At 46.8% G+C, this 15,652-nt stretch overlaps 1 protein-coding gene across 2 annotated transcripts; it reads right to left on the bottom strand.

Annotated features, from left to right (window-relative positions):
• Positions 1-585: 585 nt before the first annotated feature.
• On the bottom strand, positions 586-1,788 carry Sox21 (SRY-box transcription factor 21). Of its 2 annotated transcripts, XM_050150452.1 has the most exons (2): positions 980-1,788; positions 586-913 (listed from the first exon to the last, which is right to left on the bottom strand). In XM_050150452.1, the coding sequence occupies exons 1-2, from the start codon at positions 1,414-1,416 to the stop codon at positions 586-588; spliced, it is 765 nt and encodes a 254-aa protein (XP_050006409.1). In that variant the 5' UTR covers positions 1,417-1,788. The 2 variants fall into 2 exon arrangements, with proteins under 2 accessions (XP_050006409.1, XP_050006408.1); XM_050150451.1 differs by having other exon boundaries at positions 586-1,788.
• Positions 1,789-15,652: the final 13,864 nt, after the last annotated feature.

Raw genomic sequence — 15,652 nt, 5'->3', positions numbered from 1 at the left:
TCTGCAGAGTTCTGCAGGATTCAAACAGTACGGGCAGAGGACGGCTGTCCGGAGCCACCCTTCTCTAAGAACGTAAGGACAGGTCATCAACTCTCCCCTTTGCCACATTTTTCAAACCTAACGTCAGAACCGGGTGCATGCAACACAGACCGAGGAGGACCGGGAGGGAGGATCGATGAGACACACACACAAAAGCAAAAAATCCAAACAACAAAAACGGGAAAGCCCACCGTTGTGTTAAAGTTTCTCCTCCCACCCACCTCTATGGGTAAACGCAACAGGTTCCGAAGTGCAAAGCAAACACCGAGCTGGCGGAGGCACACAACCTCGCTCTTAAAGCTGGCTGCAGAAGTGCGGGTGGGAAGGGATCCTAGAATCCACACGCACACTCTCGCTCGCGCCCTCGAGCGCTCGGCCACTCAAGCCACGGCTGGCTGGCATCTCCGCCTCTGCCAGACACCTATACATCTATGTATATACAAACCGGCCCCCGGTCGCCCGAGGGCTCACCGGAAGGCCGCCAGTCTCGTACCTATACATATGTACACGTGCGCACTCAGGTCCTCGCGGGTGGGCCCCGCGGGGTCATAGCGCGGCAGCGTAGGCCGCGGGGTAGGGGTCCAGCTGAGGCTTGCCCATGCCTGGCAGCAGGATGTAGGCTAGCGGCGGCTGCAGCCCGGGGCTGGGCCACGCGCTGCAGTTGCAAGGGATCATATAGCCCGGGTTGCTCGGGCTGGGGTGCGAGTGCGTGTGCCCCCCGGCGGCCGCCGCGGCCGCTGCAGCCGCCGCTGCCGCCCCGTGGAAGGCACCCGCGCCCGCGGTCGGGTACCCGAGCGACGATGCATACGGCAGGCCGGACGACGACGAGGAGATCTCTGCCATCTTGGAGCCCAGGTCGAGCAGGGAGTAGGGGCTGCCCGCGGCGGCGGCTGCAGCGGCTGCGGCGGCAGCGGCCGCCGACTGCGGGAAGAAGACGCGCGCGGCGGCGGCGGCCGCCGCGGCCGCCGCCTTCTCCGGGTTGGCGAGCAGGGACTCGGGGACCAGGCCTCCGCCCGCGCCCGCGTGCAGCCCGGCTCCCGCCTTGAGCGCCGGATGCTCGGCGTCCGCCACGCCGCCCAAGCCGTAAGGCACCGGGAAGGCGAACTTGTCCTTCTTGAGCAGCGTCTTGGGCTTGCGCCGGGGCCGGTACTTGTAGTCGGGATGCTCTTTCATGTGCATGGCTCGCAGGCGCTTCGCCTCGTCGATGAACGGCCTCTTCTCCGACTCGGTGAGCAGCTTCCACTCGGCGCCCAGGCGCTTGCTGATCTCGGAGTTGTGCATCTTAGGGTTCTCCTGGGCCATCTTACGCCGCTGAGCCCGCGACCACACCATGAAGGCGTTCATGGGGCGCTTGACGTGGTCCACCGGCTTGGACATGCTGTCGCCGTGCCGCGGCTGCAGCCCGCCGCCGCCGCCACCTGGGCCCTCGGCCTCTGCCCGGAGGAAATCAATGTTGACTGCTAGCGGGCACCCGCTCAGCCGGCGGCCGTGCGTCCGGATGTCGTTCCCGCTCGGGAAGAGGTGAGCTAGAAGACCAGCCCAGGGCCGGGGCGCTGCGTCCTGGGATGCTGGGGTCTCTCTGGCCGAACTCTAGGAAAAATCCTCTCCGGGACCCTGGAACTTCTCGACAGTGTCCCCACTCTGCGGTGGCACTTTGCTCTCTGCTTTCTTTTTGTCCTTCTGTCCGGTTGCCTTTGCTCGCCAACTCCCTGCAGGTGGCCACTGCCCCGAACGGCTCTGCCCTCTCCAATGTCTCCAATGCCTCAAATGCCAAGCAGCCCCGAAAGTTAAGTGAGGGAGGATCCACCAAGTTGAGCCGAGGAGCCCGCCGCCGCGTGCTGCCAAGTGCCAAAGGGGGCTCTCGGCCGCTGGAGTGTTTGGGTTTTCCGCGGTGACTTTCTCATTTGACAGAAGCAGATGGGAGTGGGGGAGGGGTGGCCCGCGAAGAGGAAGAGGAGGGGGAGGGTCTGGGCACACAGAACACCGTGATGGGTAGAAACACAAACACACCACCACACCACCGGCTGGTCCGGTGGAGTCAGGGCGCGCTGATGGATCCCCTGATCCGATAGCTTTGCTGAGGGTGGCCACTGTCCCCTGGCACCTGATTCTGGAGAGTCTCTCCCGCGGCTTCGCTCAGGAGAGGTGAGGAAAGAGATGAGATGAGGTTTTGAGCAAGCTTGAGTCGCCGGATCTTAGTGGAAACCGTCCGGGCTTTCCGAATCGCTGCGCTGGGCTGTCCCCCGGGCCATGCTTGCTCCGCTGGCTCCCAGCCCTTCCAGGCTCGCACGCCGACTCGGGCTCCAGGAGCACTCCAGGCGTGGAGGGCTGCGCCGTGCAGCGCGGCGGGCAGGGCCCGGGCTGCTTCTCCTCCGGCCTCCGGTTGTCGTAGCCAGACACTAGCAACTAACTTCTTGCAAGTTTCCGGCCCGGCTCAGCCGCGCCCCTAGGTGAGCGCGCCGCGAAGCGTGCGCCCGCCTGCGTGTGTGTGCCGTGACCCGGAGTCCCCCTCTCCCGGCTTCTCCCGGGGCGGTGGGTTGGATGGGTGCTGGGACTCAAGGTACTGGAAGAGGGGGATTAAAGAAAACGCGCCATCACCTCGGGTCGCAGGTCTGCGCTGGGGCTGCTCCTGCTTCCCCGACTCGGGGCCCCTTCCGGGCCCAGGCCGTCGCTCCGCCGCTCCCAAGGTGGCTGGAGCCCTTTGTAGCAGCTCAGGTGAGTGTCGCCACCTGCGAGTGTAGGCGCTGGCAGCGGGCGCTGGGTGTGCATGTCCAGCCGCGACAGTGTGTGAGTGTGTGTGAGTGTGTATATCCTGGGTGTGCGGAGGAGGAGGAGCCGGGGACTCCGGGAGGGAGGAGGGACCAGCGGAGCCTCCTCCCGCTCTCCCCCTCCCCGACCTGAAATTAACAGAGTCCCCCCCCCGCGCCCCCACCTCCCGCCTTTCGCCCCCTCCCAACACTCCTCCTCTTACTCTTTTTCACTTTGAGTGCAGGTTTAGGCGAGTGGAGAGTCCGCCGCGCGCCGCGGAGTCTGCGCACTCTTTGGCGCTTGGCAACCCTTGGTGTCACTGGCGGCTGCCCCTGTTCGACCCGGAGCTACAGCGGCTCTGCTGGCAGCTCCGGGAAGCCTCTTTCCGGGAGGATAAAGGTGGTACACCGGAGGAGAGGAGCTGCGAGAACTGCGGTGGAAGAGGGTTAAGCCTGAGGAGGTGTGGTGGGGACGAGGGGGGGAGTCGTCTTCGAAAATATTTGAGACTGTTCCGAAAGGCAAGAAAGTGCTCATTTTCCTTGGAGGGCCGGATGGATCCCGCATTTTCTTGCCTGGTGATGCACTCAGTCCGAGGTAGTGGAGCGAAAAATAGCTTAGGATGGACAGGGCGTTTTTGGGCAAGCTTTCGGCAAAGGAGCGAGCCTGGGCTGAGTCTGAATCCTCATCTTTTACAATTGTCTTCTGCCTTGTTTTGGATTTTTTTTTTTTTAAAATCTGGCCATCAGAGTCATCTTGTCATCTCTTTAATATCACAGTTTCTCCACCGCATGGTGGGGGGGGGGAGGTGCCTCAAATCAGAAGTATAAATCATTTCTCTAAACAAATAAAAACCCATGTTCCACACTGGACTGCGTTTATGCTGTTGGCGCACATTTTCTTGCTTGGTAATTAGAGCAATTATAATTGACGCTCTGAAGAAAAATCAAAAGGCATAGTTTTGTTTGCACCCCCTCTCCCATCTCCCCGGGATTCCCCCCTCCCCCAGGTAGTTTATGCTTCAGGCTGTTTGCTGGCCTTCTTACTTTGGCTGTTTGCAAGTAACAAATTTGTATAAACAGTTAAAATTTTTAAATGTCTTTTTGCAATGTATGTTCAATTTGTTCACACACCGGACCCTTAAAGCACTGATTGAAATTACGGCGTTGCCGTGAACTGTTTTGTGCGTCTATTTATTTAAGAATTAGGCTTGCTTTGTTGCTCGTTTAAATTGAAGAATAGCGATTGCTTTTGAAAATGTTGGTTGGGATGACAGACGTGCCAGTCAGCAGTAGCTAAGTGGCTTCTGTTTTCCTTAGCTGTCATGTTTGTAAATGCTTGTTTCGTATTGTTTTTGCCCTTCTGTTGCTAAAACAATTGAACTGATTACTTTAGAATCCTACTTCTTTAACACACTCTAGAAGACACTGTCATTCACAGACTCTGGGTGGTGCAATGTTAAGACACTAGCAGGTGTAATTACATAGACTAGGATATTAAATATACTGTTTCATGATGATAAACTACAAAATTACCATCTCTGAGCTTTCAGCCTACCAACTTGTATAATAGGTTTGAGAAAAAATATTACACACTGACACACAAAGAGCATATGTATGGAGACACAGTGTATGAAAACTGCTATTCACTAATCATTCTGAATAAAGTTGAGTCTAATAGTGAAAATTATCTTGGCATAAAAATGACTGAAGGTTGGAGATATTAATTCATGTTGGTATTTTAAACGATTTTATGTGTGTCATGTTTGTTTTTGAAATCTTCAATAAATTATGATTGCATTGAAATGTTTGTATATATGACCAAAAGCTATGCTTATATATGCTATATGTTGTCAATATCAAATACATCAGACTTCCTCAGGTAGCCCTGGTGTAAACTGCAATCACACCTTTAAAGTGAACGAACCAAGTTAGACAGTTCTGTAGAGAGCGACGGCACAGACAGGACACGACTATGTGTGTTGCACATTGTGTGTTCACTAGACACAACTTTGCACACTGCAGAATGGGAGGAGTTTGATTTATCTGCTCTGGACTTTTTGAGGATCAGTATTCTTGGCCTGAGACCTTCATATCCAAGAAAGGGCACCCCAGTGATTGTGAGATGAAGTGGGTCCCTGTTATCTGTCAGCCTTTAGACCTCTGGCCTGAAGCTGGCTAACCCCTGTTATGTAGACACACCCAAATCTACACTCACTTTTAATATGCTCCTATGCTGAGTTCCCGTCGGTGGAGTGGTGGGTGCAGTTCTCTCTGAGTGGCCGGTGTGAGGAACTTACAAAGGACAAAGCCCCTTCAGAGACCTGTGAGTGTGATGGTCTTGTCCAAGTCCAGGCTTTCTGCTCAGCAGCCCCTGAAAAGGGTCTGTTTCCCTGAGGGATGCAGTAGCACCTGGAGCTACAGTGTCAGATAGAAAAGAGACACACTTGCAGGGAAGTTTGTGGGCGCCCAGATACTTAGCTTCCTTCTTCTTTTCCCTTATAGCCTCCTCTGTAATTGGTCTCCTTTCCAACCCCACAACCTTCACTAGGAGGCAGCAATGAGGTTGGTTGGAGTAGAAAAGTACCTGGCAACAGAAAACCAGCCGGCACCATTACCTTCTTCCTAAATGAGTGGAGTCCTCAGGTTCCAATATGAACCAAGACACTTTCTTCCATCTTTTCAACCATCCTCTTCCTCATCTCTCCCCTTTTCCCTCCCTCCATCCTTCTTCCTCTTTCTCTTTAAAATACCCTCTGTATGGTATTTTAACTGCATGGTTCGGGAAGCAAAGGTGATACAGTCACCGTACAGAGACCACGCCCCTCTCGGTGGGACCTACCTGGACGCGGAGAGCGGGCAACTATGGTGACGGAGCTCTGAGGGTCAATGCTTCAGCACACGCTGCTGTGAAGGAATCTTACTTTAATGGAAGCACCAAGCAGCCTGCCGGACCTGTTAGGAAGGAAGTGGTCGAATGATGAGGGTTGCCAGCATTTTGTAGGCTTTTCTTCCAGCTCTGCTTTCCTACTTAGTTCGTAAGGGGGTAGTGATGGAGTCTAGTCGGGACCCTAGCGAATTAAAGAGAATTAAACCAACAGCTACAACTGTGGCTGCTTCCTGTGGCTGTGAAGTGTTTGTTTGAGGTTCTGGTCCCTTGATTTTCACCTTACTTGTGCTGATCAGGTTTGGGAACACCTTTCTCTTCTTGACAGTGTCCAAGAGCTGACAATAGCTCAAAGACCTTTCCCGAATGACAAAGCAAGGAACGCCAAAGCTGTCCCCTCCTGCCTCTTCAACCTCCTGCCCTTTCCTACAAAAAGAACCCTTCTAACCTAATTTAAGACAACTGCACAAAATCCCAACATTAGGCCTCAAGAACCCTGCAAAAGTAGCAGAGAGCTTTAATTCTCTGTAGATAAATGCTTTAAAGCCATTTTTTTTTGGGGGGGGGAGTGGTGGTGGTGGTGGTTGCTATGCTTGAGCAAATCCAGAACTGCTCCACAGCCTCTCATTTGCCCTGTGGTGATAAAGAATCCTCCCAACTTTCTGGAGTTCTCAAATGGAGACTGAATTTGGGAGGGGGGCTGGGTTGATCGTGCAGGAATCACCAGCACCTTCTGTTGATTAGAGAAAGAACAAACTTGGGAGAAGTTCTCCCAGATGCTCCTGCTGTGCCTGGGAGGTACCTGGGAGCTCATTTGAAGCAGTTTCCTGGCTCCCAGGACTGAGTTCTTAAGGGGCCAGGCCTTTCACGTGGATCATCTTTCTGTGTTTTTAGGAAAGCTCTCTAAAGTAAGAGTTACATCTCTAATTTATAGGTTGGAAAATGGAGCCAGAGAGCAGGCAAGTCCCCTGATGTAGCCCAATGACAAATGACTGGATTTGCACTATTCTGGTTACTTCAACCTCCACTGCCCGGAGTCCCAGTGGGTAGTCTCTCCTGTCTTCCTAGTTTCTTAGCCCTTTTGTGGCTCAGTTAGGGCCCTCTGAGGGGATGCAGGGGACTGGCTGATGGTAATTCTCTTGTAAAGTGTTCTAAGGGCCCACAGCTCCCCTGAGGATCCCTCCCACAGTCCCTGGTCTCCTCACCCATGTCCGGTCAGCTGTAGTCCTCTGCTCTAAGTCCCTGGACCTCCCAAGGCAAACACTGAGCCACTGCCAGCCCGGGTAACCCAGGTGACTGAGCACCTTCCTCTGATAGCCAAGGATCTAATCTTAGGCCTCTCTCCCTAACCCCAGCTGTTGTCCCACCCCTCCTGTTCGCTCTACCAACGGTCCAGTTTCCTTTTCTGAACCATATTTGGCTTAATCACAGTTCTCAATTCATTATACATTCTCATAATTAACCAACCTATCATCAGCCTGCTTTTATTATTTAGTTCATCTATATCTACCTATCTATCTATCTATCTATCTATCTATCTATCTATCTATCTATCTATCCATCTATCTATCTATCTATAAGCATGCATGAAGCCACTACCCAAAATAAACCTGTCCATAAACTTAAATCTAACTAGACAATGTGTGCAGTGAACTTCTCATCAGCCCCCAAACTCAGCCTAAACATTTGGTGTTTGTATAGTTTTTTTTTTTTAAATCTAAAGTATCCTTGAAAACGATTGTTTTAGTTTTTTAACTTGTGAAAGGTTTCTCCAGGACATTTCTGTCTGTAGTCTCTATTGACTTCTTCCACCTAACTGTGTGGTTTGGGGACATTAGTACTCCCTGTTCCTTCATCTTAGCTGCCGTGTAATGTTCGTGCAAACATGCTGCCGTCTACTTCTGCTAACTACCTTGTTGATGGCATGAATAGGCATTTCCAATAGTGTTCCCTGTGTACCAGCGTGAAATCTGTGAAGTGGGAAATTCACTTCATGCTTATTTCTAAGTGGGTCTTTTACTGGTTTAGTTCATACATGCACGTGTTTATATGTGTGTGTGTGTACATATAAATGGATATTATTTACAACTATGACTGCCATCCTTTGTTCATTATATGTGGGTGATAATACATACACATATATGTTTGATATGTATATATGTATATAGATATTATAGATATGAATCAGTTTCATTATCTTTCAGATGTTTGGTCTTGTAGGAATTATTCTCTCATGACCAGCATCCCTCTGAAATTGTTATTTGTAGGTACTATGAGGTTCACTTATTCCGTATAGATCCTCAGGCTTTAGAGCTAACAACAGAGAAAGCTGCCCTGTGTGCTCTTCTTTAGAGCTGCCTGGCCCCGCCTGATATCTGTGCTTTCTGTTTTGCTTCATAACTTAGTTCTGCTGTCTGTCTGGTTTTGCATTATCTGGTATAGCAAATCCTGTCATTGTTATTCAAACATATTTTGAATACTCTCAGCCTTTGTGTTTATACACAAATTTGAGAACAGAATGTCTGATTACAGATATTCTTTAAAACCCCCAACCATTTTTGATAGCCTTTAAAATTAAGGTTGCTATGAGCATGCGTGTTGAGAATTGAATGTTTATAATATTGACCTTATAATCCATAAACCTAGTATCTCTTCATTAATTTTGCTGAAATGAAATAAAATTTATTTTTTTCAGTGAGATCTGTGTGTGTGTTTGAATAAAAGTCTTACATCTCTATTATTTGTAGATTTGTAGAGTTTTTAACTCCATTTTATTTTTTAAACTACCTTACAAAATAATGTTTTTATTATTGCATTTACATACATTTTAAAATATTTTAAATATTTTTAAAACATTTATTTGCTAAGATAAAGAGCATTTTTTAAGATGCTGCCTTCAAAAATGATGTCTTTTCGGGGTTTAATTTTCTCCCTTTCATCAATGGTTAGAAATCATTTGATTTTTATGTTGATTTTTAGATGGCAACCATGACAGCAATTAAACATATATTCATCTACCTACTTAGTTTTGCGATAGGGTCTTACTGCTTTGCTTTGAACTGATGGCTGTGAACCAGAGGTCTTTCTGTCTTAGCATGTGCCACCATCCAGCTTGAAAGCACTTTTCGTACTAGAGTCTCTACATTAAAAACATCTGTAATCCTGAGAAGTTCCATCCTCCTTCCTGGCCCTGTGGACTTTATTTCCCTTTTGTGTCTCACTGTACTGTCCACCCTTCATTCCTGAGCAGAGGGGAGATCTTTGTCTCTGTGCTGACCTGTGAGCAGCTTCCAGGAGGAAGTCACAAGTTTTTGATTTTTTGTTTATTTGTTTTCAGAACTTGGTACTTTGAACAATTCAGATATTCTGGCCTCATGCCTCCAAACCCACAGGCACACACAGATGTCCCCACAATCTTTCTTAGTTATCTTTTTCTCAGTTTAGACAGCTGGGCAACCAAGACATGATTCTTTATCTCTAGAGTAAGAGCCCTCCATCTTTGGAGGGCAGGTCAGAGCCTTAAACTGCTCCACATTCCCCTTACCTACAGAAGGATGCTTGTTGACTTAGTTATTTTTTTTCTAACTTGGTTAGTATTTGTTTCTTTTCTTTGTAGTCAGGAGGCAGCCTGGTCTACAGGGTGAGTTTCAGGAGAGCCAGTGATATACTGAGAAATCCTGTCTTGAAAACCAAGCATTTTTTTTTTTTTTTTTTTTTTTTTTGGTTTTTCGAGACAGGGTTTCTCTGTAGCTTTGGAGCCTGCAATTTTTTTTAAAAAGCAATACAAAGTCAGGAAAAGCAAAGTCATAATTCCTTCTAATTTTTCCTACATGAACATGAGAGGACCTCGAGCAGGAATTCTGAGTATTAAAAACCAGTGCTTGACCTGACATCGTCAGTCCAGCTGCCTGAAAAGTTGACTAATGACCTCAGTGGACTTCTCACCTCCAGGCATTTGGAGAGCTACACTCCCTTTGGATGCTCCGTTTGTGCGCTAAACATTTCCGCACACTTTAACTTCCTAGTTGACCTGTCCTGTCTCACAGTCCGGTCTGCTGTCAGGAGTGGCTGGCATGCACTGCTGGTTTCTGTGCTCCCTGGAAACCATGCCAGATGTTTGTGCATGCATGTCTGAGAGTCAGTCCATCTATTGCTGCCAGACAAAGCCCTGTTCGTGCTAACATCCATCTTTGTTTATTCATTGAAGACAAAAGGGGCTCTCATTATGTCACAATTCTTTTTTCATAATGCGTTGTTTCAGTTGTTTTATCAATGAAATCCCCTCTTGGCTACAAGGGCACGTGGGGATGACTTGGGAGGCTAGGAACAACTAGACAAGAGAATTTTCTCAGATGCATTCACTAGCAATAGCTTCAGGTAGCTTTTTAAAGAACCTCCTTTTTTTTTCATGGTTCCAACAGGCTCAGTTAAGGACTCCAAGCTTACTGCTTCATGTCCTAGCTCAGCTACCATAAACTAATGCCAGTCGCTCTTGGTTACAGCTATTAACCCCCAGCGTTTCCTCATTCAACTTTAAACACCCCAAAGGCAAGGACTGTATCTTTTTTATCTTTAAACCTCAACACCAAGCAAGGCTCCTGGCATCAACTAAGTGCTTAATAAATGGTTGACAGTGAGTGAATCAGCCACATGCTCTATGTCCATGTATGCACAGCAAGAAGAGAAAACAGGATGAGGACGTAACACCACGATTCACATACAGTATTGCTAAGATAATCCTAATTAATTAATGCCCATGGTGTCTGGACTAAAATTAGAAATGACAAGACTTAGTGTACCCCCATGTAAAAATCCTATAGCCTAGCCTCTGTTATCAAAACATATCAATTAGGGGGCTGAGACGTGGCTGTGAAGTTAAGAGCATTTGTTGCGGTTGCAGAAGACCTGAGTTTGGTTCTCAGTACCCACATGGCAGCTCACAATAGCTTGTAATGGCAGTCCCCGGGTATCTGGTGCTTTCTTCTGGCCTCTCTGGGTATCTACCCACACATGATGGCACACATATACAGATATAAGTAAACATAAAATAAGAATAAAGAAAGACATATAAGATGTGGTTTACCCTTCTCTTTCTCTCTGATCAACTCGTGGTTATTTAACTTCTTAATTAATAAAAATGAAAACGTATCAAATATGGTTTGCCCTGTCCTCTCTCCATGATCAATTTGTGGTTATCCAACTTCTTAACTAAAAGGATTTTTTTGGTTGTTTTTACAGTTCTTTATATTTCTTTTATGTGTGTGTGTGTGTGTTGGCAGGCAGGCCATGGCATGTGGTGGAGGTCAGAAGACAACTTGTTAGAATGGATTCTCTCCTACCGCTATATGAATGCCAAGGAGAGAACTTGGCCCTCAAGGCTTAGAGACAAGTGTCCTTACCATCTCTTTGGCACTTAAGTCTGTAACTTTAAGTTGTTACTGAGGGCAGACAGGTTATAAAACAACATTTATTAAGTTTAAATTTAAGTGTTGCTTGGCTGTGCCTTTTAATAGTTCCTTGGCTATAAAGGAAAAACTTATAATGTGATTAAATCATGCCTTTGCATTTTTATAAAATGGATTCTATACTCTTGTTGGATCTGTTCTTTAAAAATAATTCTTGGAATATTTTAATTGTAAATGATGCAATTTTGCCTTTAAAATTCTTTGGACCTGAGACAGTGACAATTTAGATCTCCCGGGGTATCAAGACAAACCTCCCTGCAAATCCTGTTAGGTCACCTTCATTCTGAAGAAGGTATTTTCTTCATCTCTTCAGATTGTACTGATTTATTTATAGATAAGTTAGTAGCATAGTTGTGAGAAATGATTTTCTTTTAGTCTTTTTTTCTCCCACATAGTCTGGGTTGATCTCACACTGATGTAGGTAGGATGATCTGCCCCCTTTCAGTTCTTCCCACCTCTATCCCCTCACCCCAAGGGTCAGGACTGAAAATGTGCAGCTTCTCCACCTGGTTTACACGGTGCTGGCAGTTTTGCACAAGCACCCTACCAAGAGGTACATCTCTGGGCCTTTTTTGTTGTTTTCTTTCTGAGACAGGCTCTCATTGTGTGTTCCATGCTTCTTCTTCCCCAGCACTGGGATTTAGATGGCATGGTGCCACCATACATGGCTCCAAACTTTTTTTTGTTTTAAATAAATCTTGCTTTTTAGCCAAGGAGACATCTGGGGTGTTGGTTGGGTGTCTAGGACTCTGTGTGGAACCCTGAGGCGGAGCTATACCTGGGTGCTAATCAGACAGGCGGATTTTCTGCGAGGGAAAGGGAACCACAGACATCTCCTAGGAATGTTCACACCACAGTTTCTTTAAAGAGTTAGTCTCCATCTCCTCGAGGTTGGAACGACAGGCGAGCGCTCAAGCCGACTCACCTTTGATTTTATGCTACTGAGGAAATGTCACTGTTTATATTCTACCAGGTGTGCACGTGTCCTCAATGACTACGGGCTTTGGGGGAGACTGGAGGTGGAAGCAAGTCCTTCGTTAGCCGTTCATGAGAGTGGAGTCTAGTAATTCGTTCACCCCCAGAATCTGAGTTGGTCTTGATGACTTGCTTGGCCAATACATCACGGCAGTGTTGTTCTGGGGTCTCTAAGTGTAGTCACACGAAGCTCCTACGGCTTGCAGTCCCTGCTCTCTGGAAGCCCCAGGCTGCCGTGTGAAGTTTGCAATGGCTTCGAGACTGCGTATATCAGACGTGCTAGCATGCGGTGCTGGCTGGTTCAGCCCACTGGGCCGTCCCACCTGGCATGGCAGACCTAAAACTGATCCTGCCCTGTAGCCTTCAAAGCAGTTCATAAATCAGAGGATTCCACCAAGCGACTTTTGTATCATTCGTTGAGATGGGAGAACCGTCCAGCTAAGCCCCGTTGATAAAATCATGGCATAGGAAGCCGCTTGTTTTTATCAAGTCACTGTGTTTTGGGATGGTTTCTGAGGCAGCAGCAGACAGCTAGCCCAGCCTTCATCTAGAAAGCCAGGGTTAGCATCAGTGAAACAAACTAATCTACCAGCTTACAAGTGGAGTTTTGGTAAAGACTCCCTAATTCCGTTCATCCCTGGAGAGCCAGATTTAATCTTAACAATTAGTATCGTTACTATAGTTACTGATTTACAGCGCAGACTGTAGAATCTGTAAGAGAAGACCTCCGATATAATAATAATAATAATAATAATAATAATAATAACCCAAGAACTGTAAAACCCCTGTAGTGCTCACCTCCACCCCCTTCCCCTATGAAATCACGGGCAGTTCGCAGGGTAGCAGAGGGAGAGCGGGGACCGTTCTAGCAGTATTTATTTTCTCTTTCGTGTTAATTACCTTCCATTTCCAACTCTAAAGTACTTAAGCCTTGACTTAGTCACCAGCTATGCAGGGACAAGTTCTCTTTCCTAGGTTTTTGAAAAGTAGAAACTTCATTTTCCACTGGAATGAGACCATTTCTTCTCTTTTTTATTTATTTTTAAAATGTATTTTTATTGAACTCTACATTTTTCTTTGCTCTCCTCCCTTCCTCTCCCCTCCTCTTCAACCCTCCCCCAAGGTCCCCATGCTCCCATTTACTCAGGAGATCTTGACTTTTTCTACTTCCCATGTAGATTAGATCTATGTAAGTCTCTCTTAGGGTCCTCATTGTTGTCTGGGTTCTGTGGGATTGTGATTTGTGGGCTGGTTTTCTTTGATTTATGTTTAAAAAAATACACCTATGAGCCAGGCGGTGGTGGCACATGCCTTTAATCTCAGCACTCGGGAGGCAGAGGCAGGCGGCTCTTTGTGAGTTCGAGGCTAGCCTGGTCTACAAGAGCTAGTTCCGGGACAGGCACCAAAGCTACAGAGAAACCCTGTCTCGAAAAAACAAAAACAAAAACAAAACAAAAAAAAACAAAACAAAACAAAAAAACACCTATGAGTGAGTACATGTGATAATTGTCTTTCTGTGTCTGGGTTACCTCACTCAAAATAATGCATTCTAGTTCCATCCATTTGCCTGCAAAATTCAAGATGTCATTTTTTTTTTTTGTTCTGCTGTGTAGTACTCCATTGTGTAAATGTACCACATTTTCCTTATCCATTCTTCGGTCGAAGGGCATTTAGATTATTTCCAGTTTCTGACTATGACAAACAATGCTGCTATGAACATAGTTGAGCACATGTCCTTGTGGCACGACTGAGCATCCTTTGGGTATATACCCAAAAGTGTTATTGCTGGGTCTTGATGAAGGTTGTTTCCTAATGGCGAGACCATTTCTATGATCAATAAAGTTACTTTTCAACTGAGTGATTACAGATTGAAGGAAATTGTTTTTACCAAATATATATATTTTAAAATCCATACATAAGGGACTGGAAAGATGGCTCAGTGGTTAGGAGTAGTGGCTTGGGTGTGGTTCCCAGCACCCAAAGGGCAGCTCACAGTTGTCTGTAACCCCAGTTCCAGGAGATCTTAGGCCCTCTTTGGGGGACACCAGGCACACCAGTGGTTCACAAGAATATGAGCAGACTATATGTGTAAAATTAAAATTAAAAATTTAAATCCTTATATAGGTCAAACCTTAATTAAAAAGATGAATACACAGAATCAAATACACTTCCTCCTAGATAATATTTCTCTGCAGCTGGGAAGATTCTGGAGTCCTTATTATAGAGGTGAAGTTGAGGATCCCACCTCCCATTCTTTTTAATCCCTTCATTTCTAATTTCGAAGTGTACATGAATAAGTTATATTCATTTGGACTGAGAAAATGATCTGTGCTTACACAGGGCCCAATTATACATCTAACAATGATAGTGTTTTTAAAAGGAACAGAAACAGACACGGCTACAGGGTCCAAAGCTTCGCCTCCAGATTACCACACAACAATACACTTGGATGACGTTGGCTTGGTGGTGTTCCCTTTCCTTCGCCATAGCCATGGGCTTCTGCTTTCATCCCCTTTTGAGCATACGTTACTTAAGGAAAATATTAGTAATGTCTGCAGAGATGGATTAATACATTCCATTACTGACTGGACTCCTACTCAATCTGATGAATCAGTGGTTTTGTGGTTTCTGAAATCAACAGAGCCCATCAATTAAAACACATATTGCAATTAATGTTTTTAATTGTAAACACTGACAAGGATGCTGCCTGAGAGAATAGCAGTGTGTGTTAAGAAGGCAGGTTGGAGCAGCCCCGTAGACGGAGCACCCCACAGAAGACCCAGTGTGCTGTGTTCGCTACATACAAGCCGCCAATTCAGCCTTGGGTATTTCGGTCTCTTCTTGTTAAGATGACAGTACCGATATAGCCCTACGCTAAGGTGAGGCTGTAAACATAAGCAGGCAATGCAAGGCAATGATGGAAATTTCCACTTCTGATAAAGCATCTATGAACTTCCTAAACCGTGAGTGGAGACAGGTGTGTCAGGCTCATGTGGGCAGTGGGCATGGGGGCAGAGCATTCTGCGTAGGAAGGAGAAGCTGCCTTCCATCCAGATGGCTACAATCGGAACTTCTGCTTTTGTTTTAAGATACATGCGAGGTGTGCTCACTCTGCTTTCCACACTGACTCAGGGACTCAGCACCCTTCTCTTCTCCTAGCTGCAGAGCTCAGCTAACTAGCAAAGCCAACTGTCACATTATACAAGGAGGATTAACTTTTACAATTTGCTTACAGCAATATATAATTACCACGATCTGGGGAGAGGGCTCGGTGATTAAGAGCACACATTACTCTTGCAGAGGACCTGAATTTGGTTCCTTGTGCTCTTGTCAGGGCCCTCGCAGCTGCCCATGACTCTGCTTCATGAGTGTCTGATACTCCTGGCTTTAAGGGACACCTACTCTGGCACATGTGCAGGTATATTATAAAAAAATAAAAATCAGTATTTGAAAAGGATAATTTACATACACAATGCAATCCGCTCATCTAAGGTGCATAACTCAATGTTTTTTTTTTTTTTTCCTGGTGTAGTCATGCAACC

Source organism: Alexandromys fortis, unplaced genomic scaffold (assembly GCF_014885135.2).
Source record: "Alexandromys fortis isolate MF-2015 unplaced genomic scaffold, M_Fortis_MF-2015_v1.1 scaffold_66, whole genome shotgun sequence".
Lineage (NCBI taxonomy): Eukaryota > Metazoa > Chordata > Mammalia > Rodentia > Cricetidae > Alexandromys > Alexandromys fortis.
This window is presented reverse-complemented; position numbering and strand designations above follow the sequence as displayed.